This window comes from Scyliorhinus canicula, chromosome 1 (genome assembly GCF_902713615.1).
Source record: "Scyliorhinus canicula chromosome 1, sScyCan1.1, whole genome shotgun sequence".
In the NCBI taxonomy this organism is placed as follows: Eukaryota; Metazoa; Chordata; class Chondrichthyes; order Carcharhiniformes; family Scyliorhinidae; genus Scyliorhinus; species Scyliorhinus canicula.
Genome location: NC_052146.1, coordinates 35191091 through 35211243, shown reverse-complemented (window position 1 = coordinate 35211243; position 20153 = coordinate 35191091). Strand labels below are relative to the sequence as shown.

At 41.2% G+C, this 20153-nt stretch overlaps 1 protein-coding gene across 4 annotated transcripts in view; it reads right to left on the bottom strand.

Moving 5' to 3' along the window:
• LOC119956056 (AP-1 complex subunit beta-1) overlaps positions 1-20153 on the bottom strand; it is a 117373-nt gene that overhangs the window by 71909 nt on the left and 25311 nt on the right. For all 4 annotated transcript variants that reach the window (XM_038782994.1, XM_038783167.1, XM_038782909.1 and 1 more), the window contains exons 3-5: positions 16122-16227; positions 9062-9197; positions 6142-6387 (exon numbers count right to left, since the gene is read on the bottom strand). In XM_038782994.1, the coding sequence (XP_038638922.1) occupies positions 6142-6387; positions 9062-9197; positions 16122-16227 (488 nt within the window). The remainder of the gene's footprint in view (positions 1-6141; positions 6388-9061; positions 9198-16121; positions 16228-20153) is intronic.

The window sequence follows — 20153 nt, the reverse complement described above, 5'->3', positions numbered from 1 at the left end:
TGGAATCATAAACAAAAGGTAGAATTTTTTTCTGAAAAAAGGTGGCATGATATTTTTATAATATCCTCATTCAGTTATTTTACTAAACACAATTGCATTTGGCCATTGATTTTCCACCTTCTTGCGGAGTATCAAGGCAGCAGGTTGAATACTATTTTAGTCTGTTCCATCATATAGTAGCACCTTGTGGCAGAAAGTAATAACAACACTTCCACCTCATTGTATTACTAGAGTTTCTTTGAGCCAGGTTAGGTGAGCATGAGGAGATAGGTAGCCTCCTCCACTGCAGTACAGGCACTACCTATCAGAGGGAAAATGCTAAGGAGACTGAGTCTTGAGTATTTTGTCTTGGTTACCCACATGCATCAATAGAAACACAAGTTCATGAAAGAAAGATTTATATTGTGCAATTATTGTTCCCTTTTCTAACAGTTCATCATATTAATAAAAATTATAAGTTTTAGGACAGAAGATCAAAATTGCAAGATAATTTTAATGAAGTTAACTGAATAGGTTGAACAAATGACAGTCATGGTCATTTAAAAAAGAAAATTACACTATTAAAAAAGAAAGTTAGCTCGGGGAGTCTACTTAGAACTCAAATCCATTGCAGATCTAGCATTCCAAGTACGTTTCATTTTAATGAGACCAAAACTTCAGCTTTGGAGGTCATTTAGAATTACCGACTCTCAAGAAAAATGAGCTGCCAGCTAAGAGTGTATCAGTTTATGTACTGGCGAACAGCCAGCTTCCATGTTTCAGTATGTGCTGTTATTGGCAAGAACGGAAAATTGGGAAAATAATTCGAGACAGTCAATCAAATTTTAAAAAAACATTGCGCCCCATCCAGCACTCACCCTCCAACCCCGCCATTTGCACTTTTATTGATGAGTGACGGGGTAGCTCTGAAACTAGTTGCTCAAAGGTGTGCCCGACTTCTTCTTGGAGGCAATTTTTAAAAAAATCACACAATACAGAGAAGACGGAGAGTACGAATGTTTGTTTGAACCTTCCCAAAGCAACCCACCTGAAACTGATAATTCAGTAAAAAGATCAGAGGATTGAGATGTAACCAGCCATCTGAGGCAGCAGTGTTCTTACTGTGCTTGTTGGCTTTTTACTTGTCCTCTTCTGAAAGTGCTTGTATACTAATAACAATAATAATCTTTATTCTCACAAGTAGGCTTACATTAACACTGCAATGAAGTTACTGTGAAAAGCCCCTAGTTGCCACATTCCGGTGCCTGTTCGGGAACAGGGAGGGAAATTCAGAATGTCCAAATAGCACGTCTTTCAGGACTTGCGGGAGGAAACCGGAGCAGTCGGAGGAAACCCAGGCAGACACAGGGAGTACATGCAGACGCCAAACAGACAGTAACCCAAGCCGGGAATCGAACCTGGGACCCTGGAGCTGTGAAGCAACAGTGCCACCCACTGTTCTACTGTGAAACATGCAACATACAAGGCTGAGAGCACTTGACAGGGTAGACATTGAGGGGCTAGATGCTCAGCTGAAGAGCCTGGAATTGGGGTCATAGATTCAGGATGGGCTTTTGAAACTCACTGCAGCAGAAGGCTGTAGATGCTCATTCGTTGAGCACAGTCAAGGCCGAGATAGATAGATTTTTGGAGCCTAAGGGTATTAAGAGAAATGAGAATCCTGCAGAATAGTGGAATTGGTCAACGGTCAGTCATACTTTCATAGAATGGTGGGGCACCCTCAAGGGGCCTTATAAGAAATAGGTCTACGAGTATGCCACGTTATTATTTTCTGATTAATGTGGTTAATTACCATTCTATTAGCAGTACATTCACGGCAGGTTTGACTAAATTTGAAAGATATTTTAGTTTGCTTAACATTGATTACAGTTTAGGAGAATTGAACGGCAAAGTGTTAGGAAGTTGGAATTAAATAAAAAGTAAAGAATAGTTAACAATTGGTGAACCAAGTTTCCCTTCTGGAATTTGGGATGCCCCCGCATTGAATACAGCAGGGTTCATAACAAAAGTTAAACATTTTTGCATGGAAAAATGCAAATACAGCTAGCCCCAATGATTTTTTCTATTAATTTTCGCTTTGCCACCTATTGAGCACGTTAGCTACCCGATACCTAACCTCAAATACCACTAGTACAGAGATCAAATACAAGTGGTGAAAAAGGTGGTACGGACAAGTCATTAAATAAGCACGTTTGAAGTCACATACCTTGGGGAATTGAATATGCTGAGTAGTTTATATTGGCTTCACACTCAAAAGTCTTAAATCAATAATTATTTTTTTTCCAGAAGACAATCTGATCAAAAGTAAATGTCCAGTAATAAAAAGGCACTTGAAGATTACTAATTCCTCTCCTGTCTAACCTGATCAGGATATCAGGTAGACATCTTGCCCGTTTAAATCCCCACAAGGCAATGAGATAGATAGATAGAGAAATACAGCACAGAACAGGCCCTTCGGCCCATGATGTTGCACCGAACTTTTGTCCTAGGTTAATCATAGAATTTTGGACAATTTTTCATGGCCAATCCACACAACCTGCACATCTTTGGACTGTGGGAGGAAACCGGAGTACCCGGAGGAAACCCACGCAGTCACGGGGAGGATGTGCAGACTCCACACAAGTGACCCAAGTCGAAATCGAACTTGGGACCCTGGAGCTGTGAAGCAATTGTGCTATCCACAATGCTACCGTGCTGCCCTTAAGAGGTTAACCTACACTCCATTATTCTACCCTAATCCAAGTACCTATCCAATAGCCGCTTTAGGGTCCCTAACTTTTCTGACTCAACTACTACCACAGGCAGTGCATTCCATGCCCCCACTACTCTCTGGGTAAAGAACCTACCTCTGACATCCCCTCTATATCTTCCACCATTTATCTTAAATTTATGTCCCCTTGTAATGGTGTGTTCCACCCGGGGAAAAAGTCTCTGACTGTCTACTCTATCTATTCCCCTGATCATCTTATAAACCTCTATCAAGTCGCCCCTCATCCTTCTCCGTTCTAATGAGAAAAGGCCTAGCACCCTCAACCTTTCCTCGTATGACCTACTCTCCATTCCAGGCAACATCCTGGTAAATCTCCTTTGCACCTTTTCCAAAGCTTCCACATCCTTCCTAAAATGAGGTGACCAGAACTGCACACACTACTCCAAACGAGGCCTGACCAAGGTTTTGTACAGCTGCATCATCACCTCACGGCTCTTAAATTCAATCCCTCTGCTAATGAACGCTAGCACACCATAGGCCTTCTTCACAGCTCTATCCACTTGAGTGGCAACTTTCAAAGAACTATGAACATAGACCCCAAGATCTCTCTGCTCCTCCACATTGCCAAGAACCATACCATTAACCCTGTATTCCGCATTCAGATTTGTCCTTCCAAAATGGACAACCTCACACTTGTCAGGGTTAAACTCCATCTGCCACTTCTCAGCCCAGCTCTGCATTCTATCTATGTCTCTTTGAAGCCGACAACAGCCCTCCTCACTATCCACAACTCCACCAATCTTCGTATCATCTGCAAATTTACTGACCCACCCTTCAACTCCCTCATCCAAGTCGTTAATGAAAATCACAAACAGCAGAGGACCCAGAACTGATCCCTGCGGTACGCCACTGGTAACTGGGCTCCAGGCTGAATATTTGCCATCCACCACCACTCTCTGTCTTCTATCGGTTAGCCAGTTTGTTATCCAACGGGCCAAATTTCCCACTATCCCATGCCTCCTTACTTTCTGCATAAGCCTACCATGGGGAACCTTATCAAATGCCTTACTAAAATCCATGTACACTACATCCAGTGCTTTACCTTCATCCACATGCTTGGTCACCTCCTCAAAGAATTCAATAAGACTTGTAAGGCAAGACCTACCCCTCACAAATCCGTGCTGACTATCCCTAATCAAGCAATGCCTTTCCAGATGCTCAGAAATCCTATCCCTCAGTACCCTTTCCATTACTTTGCCTACCACCGAAGTAAGACTAACTGGCCTGTAATTCCCAGGGTTATCCCTATTCCCTTTTTTGAACAGGGGCACGACATTCGCCACTCTCCAATTCTCTGGTACAACCCTTGTTGACAGCGAGGACGAAAAGATCATTGCCAACGGCTCTGCAATTTGTACAAACTTTCATTTATGCAGAGCTTCAGCATTACCTCAGGCCATCCCAATTTTTTCAAAGGTGATTAATGTCTTTTGAATATAGTTCAGTTAAGTGGCTAAACACAATCTGAATACCACAGGCAGGAAAATAAGTCAATGATTGGTTGGTTATGTTGCTTTTGATGGTAATGCATTGACTATTGAATGTCAATCTGAACACAAGGGACAACCTATTTTTTAAATGCTGCAATACATCCCCCGAACAAGCTGACAACAGGCCCTCAATGCAATGCATCATCCAAGTATTTCTGATTATGCAATCTTCCCACGGTACTGCATTGAAGTTGTTACCCTAAATTTTGTGCTCAAGTTGCAAGTCATGAACTCACAAAGCTTTTGATTTATAGTGCACTACCATCCAGTAATTTAGAAACTTTAAATTAATTATAAGATTTAAAAAATTCCCCTCATTATCAGGTGAGTAGGAAGCTTCTGTCCAGTTTCTTTAGTGCTGCACTAAACAAAAGAATCACCTCTGAAAGGGTTAAAAGTTATACAAGCTAAAAATCACAAGCTGCTGGCTGCTAAATTCTCAAAGACAAATGAAACAGTGATGAGAAACCAAATGCTTCAACTCAGACTGTTTACATTCAAGGACCACGGCTACATTAGGCCCGAAAGGCATGCTTGTTAGGTGAATTAGACACTCTGAATTCTCCCTCTGTGTACCCAAACAGGTGCCGGAGTGTAGCAACTGGGGGATTTTCACAGAAACTTCATTGCAGTGTTAATGTGGATCTACTTGTGACAATAATAAAGATTATTATTCTTGATTATAGGGAGCCTGGAGCCGTGGCTATAGCTAATAATAAAGGCTTTATTTTAAAACTCCAAGAATCTCCTCTGACCACTCATGAATGAGAGACTGAAGTATACTATAGCCGAATAGCTGCACTCTCTCCCACAACATCCTCCAATTTGCATATATGTGAAACACGATAGAACAGTGGTTAGCACTGTTGCATCATAGCAGTAGGGACCCAGGTTCGATTCCAGCAGTGCGGAGTCTGCACGTTCTCCCCATGTCTGAGTGGGTTGCCTCCAGGTGCTCTGGTTTTCTCCAACAAGTCCGAAAGACGTGCTGTTAGGTGAATTGGACATTCTGAATTCTCCCTCAGTGTACCCGAACAGGTGCTGTAGTGTGGTGACTAGGGGATTTTCACAGTATTTCATTGCAGTGCTGATGTAAGCCTACTTGTGACATTAATAATATTACATAGATCAGATCTGTGCTGCATTGTGCCTTCTCAACTAGATCAGCTGGTGGAGTTTACAAAATAAGTAAATAAAGTAACTTTAAGTGCCTGTTAACTAATAACATTGAAAAGGCACAAGAGGAGAAACTGCAAAGTCAATAAATTGAAAACTCTTCTGGTTTCAACACTTGACATCCTCATGGACATAGTCACATCACTGGAAAAATTTATTTGGTGGAAAAAGTAAGCTATAATTTATTAAAAGCTCAGCAGCTATCCAAATGTTTAAGCTGAGGAGGAGGTACAAAGCAAGAAAGTCTGTTAAATTAGATGACTGCATCAGCAGAATGAATATGAAGTTAAGCTCCTAAAAGCCTGTAAAAAATAAAATAACACAGATGCTAGAAATCTCGGGTGAAAAAATCCTGGTAAGTCAAGTCTGCAGCATCTATAACAAAATGTTAACACTTCAGATATAACCTTTCATTAAAACCAAATGGGTCATTATACCCAAAAAAAAATTAACATTCTTCTCTTTTTTTACAAATGCCGTCTAATCTGCTGTGTGCTCTGCACTTTGACTTTACATCCTGCACTTCACTACAACAGCATTTTTTTCATTTCGAAAGGAATGGAAAAACCTGCATACTAATATGAGATTAAAGTTCAGCTACTGATCTCATGAATTCACAATATCATTCCTACCTTTACCAGTCAGCAAGAGGTTTTATATTAATGTCTACAGATATGATGGGAGAAAGTTAAATAATTTGTTTACCATTGGATTGGAGTCAGATATCAAGTCCTTCAGAGTGTCCAGAAATCCCTGATCCTCGACCAGCTGTGCATTGATATCATGCAGTTTAGCTACACAGACAGCAGCAGTCTTTCGCACATAGGGATCTTCATCCTTTAGACATTTTCGCAGAGGCTCACACAGGTACTCTGTGATTTTATCTACACGGATGCAGCCCATGGTTCTTACTGCCAGCGCTCTAATAAGTGGATTGGGATCTTCACAGTCCTGAAATTAAACCAACCAACAAACTTAATCATAGCTTTAAAAAAGAAAGACACTGCATCAAAACAGTATCCATATTTGCATTCAGTTATGCAGAACATATGGCATTTCAGCATGATACTGAGGTTAAGAGGAGAACGAAAGTACTTAGATTGCATATTGGAAGTTTGAAAAATTAATATATTTGTTGAACTCAGTTGATGGCTTGCAGCTTGCATAGCTGGTCTTTAACTACAAAAGCACAAAGTTCCAGATTCCCTTGTGCGTGCTGAATTAATCTAACTAGAATAAACAGAAAGTAAAGTAACCAGAATCCCTGCTTGTAGCTGCAATCCAACACCCCCATCTGAAAACATGAAATGAAAATGAAAATCGCTTATTGTCACGAGTAGACTTCAATTAAGTTACTGTGAAAAGCCCCTAGTCGCCACATTCCGGCGCCTGTCCGGGGAGGCTGGTACGGGAATCGAACCGTGCTGCTGGCCTGCTTGGTCTGCTTTATAAGCCAGTGATTTAGCCTTGTGAGCTAAACCAGCCCCTTGAGCTAAACCAGCCCCTGCATGCAAACATGCATACTTAATTCACGCCTTATTCACAAATAACCTTTGCAAGGTAGTAGAAGGTATCCCGCACTGCACAACCACCATAACACACTGATTTTGAGGAAAAAAAGTCAGAAGGAAATGTGGTAGCTAGCAATTCCTCACATTTGTCCGGATTAAACTCCATCTGCCATCTCTCCGCCCAAGTATCCAACTGATCTATATCCTGCTGCATCCTCTGACAGTCCTCATTGTTATCCGCAATTCCACCAACCTTTGAGTCATCCGCAAACTTACTAATCAGACCAGTTACATTTTCCTCCAAATCATTTATATATACCATGAACAGCAAAGGCCCCAGCACTGATCCCTATGGAACACCACTAGTCACAGCCCTCCATTCAGAAAAGTACCCTACCACTGCTACCATCTGTCTTCTGTGACCGAGCAAGTTCCGTATCCATCTTGCCAGTCCACCCCTGATCCCTGTGACATCACCTTCTGTACCAATCTGCCATGAGGGACCTTGTCAAAGGTCTTACTGAAGTCCATGTAGACAACATCCACTGCCCTACCTTCAATCATCTTTGTTACTTCCACATTCTGGCACCTGTTCGGGAAGGCTGGTACGGGGATTGAACCAGGATTGCTGCCTTGTTCTGCATTACAAGCCAGCTATTTAGCCCACTGTGCTAACCAGCCCCAAATTTATTCAGAAATGTTTGAGAAGTTCTTAGCCAGTTTTGAATAGGGTGGAATGGAGGGAAGAGAGTCCGAGTGGACTGGAGCAAAGCGCAGGCGACTGTGCCCGTCTATTTTTTAAAATAAATTTACAGTATCCAATTATGTTTTTTCCCAATAAAGGGGAAATTTAGCGTGGCCAATCCACCTAACCTGCACATCTTTGAGTTGTGGGGGTGAATCCACGCAGACACAGGGAGAATGTGCAAACTCCACAGGGACAGTGACCCAGGGCCGGGATTCGAACCCGGGTCCACAGCCCCGCAGTCCCAGTGCTAACCACTGTGCCACCCCTGTGTCCATCTTGATGGGAGAGTTCGCTAAGCTGTCAGAACACCAATGCAGCTGAAGGCCTGAGCACCGGCAGGTTTGCTCTGCAGATTCCTTGTTACTATACAAAACGACCCATTTAGTGGGGTGAATAGCTTTGCTTTGTTGATTTAAAGGTTCTCTGAGCTCTCTCCCTTCCCACTGGGAGAAAAGTAATATCCTATACATATCAGACTTTACTCAATCCATGATGACTAGTAATTATTTATACACCAATAGGAAATGGGAGGCAGAACCAGAACAGGAGATACCGATGGAAGGCTGGAATGAAATCTGTTCTAAGGCCCATCTTGATACTTGAAAGAATACAAATGGAATCTCATTACTCAGGTACTTCAGGACACCACATATTACTGTAAAAGTTGGCTCCTCCCATACAAGCAATTGTTGCAGAGGCTGTGGGGAACCAATTGGTCATTACTTACACACTTTCTGGTCATGCCCAAAGTTAAAGGAATACTGGGATAGGATATTTAGAACATGAAAAAATGAAATGAAAATCGCTAGTCATAAGTAGGCTTCAAATGAAGTTACTGTGAAAAGCCCCTAGTCGCCACATTCTGGCACCTGTTCGGGGAGGCTTGACTAAGGCATTCCACATGGACATCTCACAGACTCCCAAACTGCTCAATTGGGACAATTCCAGCAGGGATGGGAGGGAGAAAATATTATCTTTTGCAAATTTTGCTTATAGCTGCCATTAAAGCCATCAGTTAGCTGAAAGCCGGATGCCCAGCCAATGAATCGTGGTTATCGAAGGGCAAAGAGCTATTTGAGATAGAAAGAATCATACATGCATTATGCTTTTGAAGGTGGATCCCAGTAATGGGAATGCTGTTCACATGAACTAATCCAACGAGAGCGAGTGTCCCGCCCCCATCATCCCCACCCTTACCCCAGCCTAATAACATGTCTGTACATGCAAATTCAAAGTTTGCTTCTTTTACATTTCTGTCACTAGTACTGATGATTGTACAATCATAATCATTTTGTGTGTTTGATGTGAGATAAAAATAAAAACAATAAGTTTTTAAAAATCTGAAACAATTTATCAAAATACATACCTTAACAAAAGTGTTGACAGCCATAATTGCCATATCAGGCTGGCTCTTAGCATAGTTCATTAGATAGAGGTACACCAGCTTCTTCAGCTCCAAGTTATCTGTCTGCATGCAGTTAACAACATCAGGAAAGAGGGCACTATTGAGAACAAGATAAAGTAAGAAACAAGTAAGAAATTCACAAATCATTGGGCCGTTCTGGCAAATTAAAGAAATGGCCATTTAAAATTGAATTTGCATCCTTATATCACACTGGGGTCATGTGAATACATTTCTAGAATGTTCATTATAGAATTAGCTAAATAATACTTAAACACCGGAGATCAACCTATGTACTTAAAAATGCTTTTGTTGCATAATTATTTCATTTTTCAAAACTTGTTATAGAATTCCCTGTCCCACAAAAGGGACCAATTGTTCTTCTGTTCCCTTCGATGCTGGAAAGTTTGCTCAATTGCTCATCAGTGAAATCTTTGGAGAGCAGGCATACGCAATCAATTATTTTAAAAACCAAACAAGGTGCTTGAACTACAACAGTAGAATTTTCGCATGAGCCATTAAGAGCCATTAAGAATGTGCTCAACATTGATCCACAAGCTCCATCGCATAGTTCTAGGTCATTAAAAACCTGCATCAAAGTACAAATTGTGCTGTTCATATTATGATCCATAGTTATGATCATTTGGCGACAGGGGTTAATTTAAACTTTTTTTTTTGAAGTTTGTATTTATATACAATTCAGAATGTTGGTCACAAATGCAGGGGGAACTAACTTGCAAAATCATCAACGGTGCATACATTTTCTAATAGTGAAGGGGACAAAAGAACAAGAGGCGTTTGTGGGACCAAGACCTCTAACAAATTCTGCATAACAAAATATTCTATATTTTCACTATGGATTCAAAAGAGCTTAATTTATACATATACTTAAGTGTTTAGCATTGACACTAATTCTAATAAAATCATCTGCAGTATGAGCAATCAAGAGTGCCATTATGGTATAATGTACAATTTTAAATTCAAAGCTGGCAAAAACTCCCTTTTCAAGGGCAATTAGTAATGGGCAATAAATACTGGCCTAGCCAATGGCCCCCACATCCCATATTTTTAAATTGCAGATTAACCGATAGCTCAAATTTTAAACAAAATCTCACTTTGCTGCCTTGTTTATATTGCTATGTTCAAATGATTAGTTTTATTTTCCCCACTTAATTGAATTACCCACTAGATCAGGGGTGGGCAAACTACGGCCCGCGGGCCGCATACGGCCCGCCAAAGGTATTTCTGCGGCCCAGCAAGTCATTAAAAAAAAAAGAAAAAAAAAAAATTTTTTTTAAATTTTTTTTTAAGGTTAATGGGGGGGGGGCTGTTGGGTTACTTACTGGTATAGGGTGGATACGTTGACTTGAGTAGGGTGATCATTGCTCGGCACAACGTCGAGGGCCGAAGGGCCTGTTCTGTGCTGTACTGTTCTATGTTCTATATAGAACATAGAACATAGAACGATACAGCGCAGTACAGGCCCTTCGGCCCTCAATGTTGCACCGACATGGAAAAAAAACTAAAGGCCATCTAACCTACACTATGCCCTTATCATCCATATGCTTATCCAATAAACTTTTAAATGCCCTCAATGTTGGCGAGTTCACTACTGTTGCAGGTAGGGCATTCCACGGCCTCACCACTCTTTGCGTAAAAAACCCACCTCTGACCTCTGTCCTATATCTATTACCCTTCAATTTAAGGCTATGTCCCCTCGTGATAGCCACCTCCATCCGCGGGAGAAGGCTCTCGCTGTCCACCCTATCTAACCCTCTGATCATTTTGTATGCCTCTATTAGGTCACCTCTTAACCTTCTTCTCTCTAACGAAAACAACCTCAAGTCCATCAGCCTTTCCTCATAAGATTTTCCCTCCATACCAGGCAACATCCTGGTAAATCTCCTCTGCACCCGTTCCAAAGCTTCTACGTCCTTCCTATAATGGGGCGACCAGAACTGTACGCAATACTCCAAATGCGGCCGTACTAGAGTTTTGTACAACTGCAACATGACCTCATGGCTCCGGAACTCAATCCCTCTACCAATAAAGGCCATCACACCATAGACCTTCTTCACAACCCTATCAACCTGGGTGGCAACTTTCAGGGATCTATGTACATGGACACCGAGATCCCTCTGCTCATCCACACTACCAAGAATTTTACCATTAGCCAAATATTCCGCATTCCTGTTATTCTTTCCAAAGTGAATCACCTCACACTTCTCCACATTAAACTCCATTTGCCACCTCTCATATGAGGCGCCCAGAATCATAACCGGGTGAAGTAATTATTTTACATAATATACTATGCGGCCCTTTGTGAATTGTGAATTTCTGAATGTGGCCCTTGCACGGAAAAGTTTGCCCACCCCTGCACTAGATTATCTAAAGTAGACTATACATGAACTTTATCATTGAACGATTGTTGATCATTCTTTCAAAGGCCAAACACAAATAAGCTCAATGTTGCATAGAAATCTAAGAATTCCAGATCTTTGCCTCCAACACCCTGCTGTAAGGCCATTACAGATATTAATCACCCTTTACAAGTGCTTCTCGACATTTACAGAGATTGTCTTTTGTCGGTTTCATATCTGCTCATTCTGCATTAACCTGAAAAGGCTATTGAGATTTAAATTTTCTATGCCATACTTTACAAACATCCCAGGTTGCTTACAGTCACCCTTCAAGGTCAAAATGTATTTTTCCCCAGATTTTGAGACACAACTGTCTGTGGTAATTCCCTGAACTAGGCTGTTTTCCTTGTACTTTGAAATTAAATTTGGCATTCAAGGTGTGGCTTTAACAGATCACTGTGCAACATCAGTCCTCTGACGTGTTCTCCTCCTAATCTGTAATAATGTCTGGGCCCTTTCTGCTGATCCCCTTATTTCCCATTTCTTTGTCATTATCATTTTTGATTCATGGATATTTAATGGACATATATCTTTAAGTCAAGCACAAGAAGTGTGGAACTCAAAGTTGCAAAAAATACACAGTGCTATGAAAATGTAGCTTTTGAACAGATGAACTCAGACTTTCTGGCACCCGAGAGATCAGAGGGATTAGGTTTAATTGGTTGGCTGGAGGCCAATGATTTGGCCAAAGACCTTATTCTGCCTGGTGACAGAGAGTGATCCCAAGTGGGATGTTTTCAGAGGGCGCAGAAATAGGAGGAACGGTCTTGGATGCTTAGAGAAGAAGTCGTGAGTTGCTCTCTCTCCACAAACGTTTCTTGCCTGCTGTTTCTGAATCTGCAGAGAAGTCTTGAGATGCTGATGAATCTACAGTGAAAACCATAACAGACTGAAAGCAAAGACCTCATCCAACTGAAAGCTACCCTGAAAGAATCAAACTGGAAAGCGTCCATCTGAAACAGAGACTTTTATTCTTTTACTTTTTGTATTATTCTTCTTTACACCCTCTTTCCCCTCTGTGTTTGTCTGTCGTATGTGTGCTTGTGCACGTGTGTGTAATATAGAAGAATAATCTTTATTGGCACAAGTAGGCTTACATTCACAGTGCAATGAAATTACTGTGAAAAGCCCCCAGTCGCCACATTTCGGCGCCCGTTCAGGTACACGAGGGAGAATTCAGAATGTCCAAATTACCTAACAGCATGTCTTTTGGGACTTGTGGGAGGAAACCAGAGCACCCGGAAGAAACCCATGCAGACACGGGGAGAACGTGCAGACTCCGAGCCAGCTGGGATCGAACCTGGACCCTGGCGCTGTGAAGCAACAGTGCTAACGACTGTGCTACCGGTAGAGAGGGTGGGGCGAGTTAAAGAATGGGGGTTAGGAATTAGGTAATAGTTAACCAGTTGCATTTGCTGCCTAGTTAATCATGGTTATTATTAATAATAAAAATTGTGTTTAAATTTACAATCCTGGTGACCAGAATTATTGGACAGCCAAAGACCTTGGGTATTTTTGAAGAATTAATAGTTATTTTCAATTGTGTTGCGACTCATGGTCAAGTGGGGCTGGAATTGACTGCACACTAGCCCAAGGTGTTGTAGCAATAGTTTTTATCTATCAGCATTTTTTGATTGGTCAGTAATTTGTTTGGTGGAGGCTTTGCACAAGCTGCAATTACTTGCCCGTAGTTCTCCCTGCACCTCAGCATTGGTTACTGCCTCCAGCTCTCACTATACCTCAGCCTCAGTTATTGCCCCCCGTTAGTTACACTCGTGGCTCTGTTACTACCACCGGCTATCCGTGCTCCCTGGCCTCAGTTACCGCCTCCAGCTCTACCTACACTCCAGCCTTGGTCACTATTCCCAGCTCACAGTGTTCCTTGGCCTCAGTTACTACCCCCAGCATTCCCTACTCCTGGCTTTGGTTACCGCTTCCGACTCGCCTTGCTCTCAGACCCTAGTTACCGCCCCTAGCTCTCCCCACTCCTCAGCCTTGATTACAGCCCTTGTTCTCCCTGCTGCCTGACCTCGGTTACTCCACAGGCTCTCCCTGCTCCCTGACATCAGTTACTTCCCTGGTTCTCCCAGCTCCTCGGACACTGCCCCCAGCTCTTCCAGCCTCCATTACTGCCCCAGCTCTTGCCACTCCCTTACCTCCATTACTGGTTCCTGGCTCTTGCCACTCCCCAGCCTTTCAATACTGGGGTCTGGGATCCCGCTGCTCCCAGCCTCATATACTACATATTAGAGTATAGCTCTTGCTGCCCTCTGGCCTGAGGTAATGGTCGCTGACCCGATTTATGCTGTTCCCAGCTCAGGTTACTGTCCCCCTCGCACCATTTTCAGGTCCCAGTTACTGACCCCTCGCTCATGCCACTCCCTGGTCTTGATTACTGGTTCCTGGCTCTCACTGCTCCTCCGCCTCAGTTACTGCTTCCCCAGCTCCCAAAGGGGTAAAAGGTTAAGCCTGTCAATTACCAGCCATCAGTCTAATGCCTGTGGTGGGAAAGCATCAAGACAATACTGCAAGATAAAATGGAAAAATGCAGGTTAATAAACAAAGGGTAGTATGGTTTTGTTGTTGGCAAATCATGTCTGCAAAACTTGACAGAGTTCTTTAATGAAGTAACAGACAAGATTGACGAAGGAGTAGTATGTGTTGTGCATGTGGACTTTCAAAAGGCATTTGATGAATTACCAGATGATAGACTGATTAGTAAAATTGAAGCTCATGGATTCAAAGGTGCATTGGCTTTGTGAATATGTAGTTTAGGGACAGTAAGCAGAGAGTACTGATGAACTGTTGCCTTTTTAACAGCTTTGTCAACCTGTCCCGCCATCTTCAATAAATTGCTTATGCTCATCCCCAGAGCGCGCTTTTTCTTTCTATACTCTATTAAGTCGATTTTATTTATCTTGCCGCTCCTCATTCTCCCTACCAAAAAGTATAAATTCTGAGATTTGTGACATGTACATACTTTGATATTATGCCTTATATAACCAAGTAGAGGTTAATAATGCATATGGAAAAGAGCAGTTGGGCCCACTGCTGTCTTTGATATACATTTAATAACCTGGATCAGGGTATACAAGGCTAAATTTCAAATAATGCATATGACATGAATCTTAAAAATATGGTAAACAATGAGGAGGATAACAACAGCTGCAGGAAGATGTGGACGGGCTGGTGAAATGGGCACATACATGACGGTTGAGGTTTAGCTCAGAAATGTAAATTGATATACTTTGGTAGGTAGAACAAGAACATTTTTGAGGTGGTGCAGGAAGAGAAATCTTGGGTGTTTACATAAGCAATGTAGTAGGATGAGTTCAGAAAGCTACTAAAAAAGCATACAGCAGCACAGAACACTGTTTGACAAAGGAATCTTGTAGTCTTTTCCCTAATCATAACTATTCTTCCTCATTTTATCCTTTCACTCATAGCCCTTTCATTCATTGTTTTCTGCATATTATCGATTTCTCCCTCATCTATTGCTTGATCTTGATTATTGTTATTTCCCTGCCTTCCAACTCCCTCATTCCTAGATCAAAATCTTGTCACTTCCTTATTTGACTGTTCCAACAATACATTATGACCTCTCCTATTTTTAAAAATAAATTTAGAATACCCATTAATTTTTTCCAATTAAGGGGCAATTTAGTGCGGCCAATCCACCTACCCTGCACATCTTTCGGTTGTGGGGGCAAAACCCACGCAAACACGGGGAGAATGTGTAAATTCCACACGGACAGTGACCGAGAGCCGTGTTCGAACTTGGGACCTCGGCACCGTGAGGCAACAGGGCTAACATACTGCGCCACTGTGCTGCCCTTACCTCTCCTATTTAGATATAATCTACTTAACTCTTCAACAGTCACCAATACAAATCTCATTTTGACCAGGGCAGCACGGTGGCACAGTGATTAGCACTGCTGCTTCACGGCGCTGAGGACCCCGGTGTCCGCGTGGAGTCTGTACATTCTCCCCATGTAGCCATGTCTGCGTCTCACCCCCACAACCCAAAGATGTGCAGGGTAGGTGGATTGGCCATGCTAAATTGCCCCTTAATTGGGAAAAAATAATTGGGTACTCTAAATGTATTTTAAAAAACATCTCATATTGACGAAGGGAACTCAAACATTCCACCAATATTCTGAAACAGAAGTAATTACATCAGAACTATCAGATGCAACAGCCATTAGGCATATAGAAAAAGTTTAACAGATGCACGTTATAAAGAGACTATAATTTTGGATCAGTATATGTTCACATAACTGTCACCTGTGCACAAACAAAATGAAAATACAATTAAACATTTTTAAAATATTTGCTGCATATTTAGTTTTTAAAAAGTTGCATAATATTTTATCATTCCACCATATGGGCTGTACAAGTGGAATTTTGCAAACTTTGAATGGGCATGATACTGATGCTAAGAAATGCAAGATTAAGACCTGAATGCTTCATATATGCAAACATTCTGTAAACCCAATTTGTAAAGTATAGCCCAGGTTAGCATAATCTCAACGAGAACTAACTGAAACTTTCTCCCATCCAATCCTACAATGCAGAATTGCTAAAATATATAACATTGTGTATACCTGACATCCTTCCCAACAGTCATTGAAGCAATCACTTTCTTCACTGCTTCTTTCTTCTTTTCCTTCTTGTCACTGTTGAGCTCTGCTTTGAGTTCAAAGATTTCTCCTAAAGAAAATTATGGCATAATTTATCTTAACAGAGGTTTTACTGTAGCCATAGCAACATGATACTTAGTAGCTGTTCATTTTCCAGAAATATATACTTTAAAATTCACCAACTGCCATTCACCAGCACATCACAGCAAGTTAAGCATATTTAACAACTTCCAACATCTTCAAGTTGAATGGAATCAAGCAAACAAACAGTGTTACCGTGAGCCAATTGGAATTATTTTGTACCTGCAATCGCATAGAAGATTGCCAATTATTCTTTGCTACATTTCATTAAAATGTTTACTCCCGGCCATTGTTAGGCAAACGGACCAGATCGCAACTTTTGTTAGGGTACCATACAAGAGCCTCGACAGTTTTTCAATGTATAAAACTGTGAGGAAAGAATTCTTCACCCCTGGAGTAATGATTCTAACCAATAGGCATCATTTATGTTAAAACAAACTTTAATTTAAACACAGAATCAACCACATTATCATAGGAATAGCTTTACAATTATCAGTTCAACAGTTCTTAAATAAAAGGAAAAACTTGAACTTACTATCTACACCTGCCACTAATTCCAATTATGATGTGGAGATGCCACCTTTGGACTGGGGTGAGCATAGTAAGAAGTCTTACAACACCAGGTTAAAATTCAACAGGTTTGTTTCAAACACTGGCTTTCGGAGCACTGCTCCTTCCTCAGACCTGAGGAAGGAGCTGCGCTCCGAAAGCTAGTGTTTGAAACAAACCTGTTGGACTTTAACCTGATGTTGTAAGACTTCTTACTAATTCCAATTAAGCAAGCCAATACTATTGCCACTTATAAATAAAGTTAACAGAACAGGTTTCTTGCTTAGCTGTGCAGAGACTTTTGGAAAGAGATCCTTTCAACAGCGGATTCAGTACACTTCTGCTCAACCTAACAGCATTTGGCAAAACTGCTATTAAATTTAAAATCCCAGAACAGATGGCAAAACGACAGACGGACCTGGCTTCTTCCATTAATGACTTCAAATGTATCCCACTAAGTTGCATGTCCTGCTTAGCTAGCATAATAGAATCCCTCATAAATTATCTACATTCCAGGGAATCTTCAGCAATCACAACACTATTCCACTAGACCTTTATCTATAACCAACTAAGTGGTTGGAATGAATGATTATCTCACCTTTTATGACTCCAATTACAGCTTGAGTAGAGACCCAGTCTGTATGTATTTTAAACCAGGGGTTTTAACAATATTACTGCCACAAATATAAAGTATAAAATATAATATTTTGTACATTCATCACACCCTGTTTCCTTTTAAAATGAAGTTGTTGGATTCATCTGCTTTTTCTAGTCCTTTAAATTATTTGTGCGGCTGCACACACTATTTATCACAAAACAAGGCCTGTGCGGTACATTTCAGGCCAGCCAGAGCTTACCAGGCACATTGCCTGCGGCTATCATGAATGACTATTTCTTTTCCGTTGAGCAAAATTTGCTTTCCCATTGCTCCACACAATCCACATTTCAAGTTTGGTGAACAGGTCAATACATTATAAAACGAGGAAGCTTCCATCAACTTTAGTACCAATATTGATTTGACCGTTACAATACTCAGGTGAAGACCCAAATGAAAATGGAGTGTGTGAAGGCTGGGCAGTGTTTTACGGTCAGAGAACATTACAGAGATAGAGAGATGCTGGGGGATTAGGAGCCAATGCAGGTTAGCAAGAAAAGGAGCAATGGACCACTTGGATTTGGTGCAAAATACGAGTGGCAGAGTTTTGGATGAGCTGATGTTTATAGAGGTTGAAGAATGGCCAGAAAGCATTGAAATGTGTTGGAGGTGAAATAGGCAAGAATGGGAGTTTCAGTGAAAGATGGACAGAGGTGTAAAATGCTGTGGAGGTGAAAGTAGGCAATCTTTATAATGGAGAGTACATGGATCCAAAATGCACCTCAGAATCAAAGATGATAGATTATGAATAGTCTTGTTAATATTGAGACAATGGCCAAGAAAGGAGATAGAATTAGTGGCAAATGCTAATAATAATCACCTCAACTGGGGCAAACTGCAGCACAATTCTTTTGGAATGACTTTTCTTGTTTATAATATTAGATTTTACAATTTTCACATGCAAAGCTCAACAGAATTTCAATTAGCCAAATAAAATGTAGTAAAAGAAATGAAAGAAGTGACAGACTGAGTGCTCTCTTGAAGATGGAATAATTTTTCCATCTATCCCCAGCAACCACCCCTGCTCCTTCATTGTGGAATGTGGTGCCCAGGGGTACCAACATTTCTTTACCCCACTGGCACAACGAGGCCTGTCCTGCACTGAACCCAAAAGTAATTCAATACTGGTAATCTTTCAGTGCTTACAAAATCTCGATGCAGTTGCCAAAGTTGTCATCAGAAACACAGCACAAGTTTGAAACCAGAGCACATCTTTTAACTTGCCCCACTCAGAGATATCCATAACAGAAAGGCCATAACCTACTTTGTCCTTGGGTCCTGTATGGATAGAATAACATTCACTACAATACATCACTTGAACCTACTAATGCCTTCAGAGAAAATGTAAATAGAGCCGAAGAACATGCTTTGGAGAAGGCATCAATGTCACTACAACCTTGTAACCAATCAACAGTAGACAAATCTCAAATTTGAAAAAGTAAGCACCAACAGAACTGGGATTTGTAAACATAACATCCTTTAAATACATGCTAATTAAAATCAACAATCTAATTATAATGTTCAATTCAAGTCTCACATTGTACTTGCATGTATGTGCTCTAATGTGCTACATAACTACAGTGATGATGCTCTAGTTAAGTCCATTAGGAAACATTGCCACTACAATGGAGCTCACATCAAAAATTTGTTTGTCAAATTCTGCTTAGTCCAGTTTCTTAGTAAAAACCAAATCATTGTGGGTCAGGCACGATATAGTTTAGTTATCGTAATAAAAGTGTAGCTGATTAGAAGGAGGAATAGGCATGTAGTAATCTTATCTTTAGTCACCATATACTGAACAACAGTCACAGCAGCTTGCTTGAAACTTTAGATACATTCTAGCATTACATGGTGGATAAAGGGACTGGAGAAAGACGATTGCAAAACCATTAAAAATACAACATTTTATTATTTATATATAGTAAATTATTTAGAAGCATATGTCAACTCAGAAAATTGTGAGACTTTAGTACTAAATCTATACTGCCACATTGTGCAACACTGAGGAAAGGTTCCTTGAATTGAGGTGTCATTCAAATAAAACTGCATACATTTCTTGTCATATTACTGGAAGGACGTGATCCCACGTGATGAGGACCAGGAGATTTTGCCAGGTCTGTTGCATTTTAGCTGCAAGAAAAGATTGAAAAGACTGGGATTCTTTTCTTTGCAATGGAGGAGGCAGGAGATTTAATTTAGGGGCATAAAATTATGAAGGGCCAAGATAGATTGGAAAGAAGGGCCTTTTCTCTGTGCAGAGGTCAATAATTGGGGGCACAGATTTTAAATAAAGAAATCTTTGCACCCAGAGGGTAGCAGGGATCTGGAACTCACTGCCTGATAGCAGGACCCTCTAGAGGCAGGACCTCACTCCATTTAAAAAGTATGAGTATGCGCTTAAAGACTACAGCCCAAAGACTGGAAAATGGAATTATCATAGAATTTTACAATGCAGAAGGAGGCCATTCGGCCCATCGAGTCTGCCCCGGCTCTTGGAAAGAGCACCCTACCCAAGGTTAACACCTTCACCCTATCCCCATAACCCAGTAACCACACCCAACACTAAGGGCAATTTTGGACACTAAGGGCAATTTATCATGGCCAATCCACCTAACCTGCACATCTTTGGACTGTGGGAGGAAACCGGAGCACCCGGAGGAAACCCACGCACACATGGGGAGGATGTGCAGACTCCGCACAGACAGTGACCC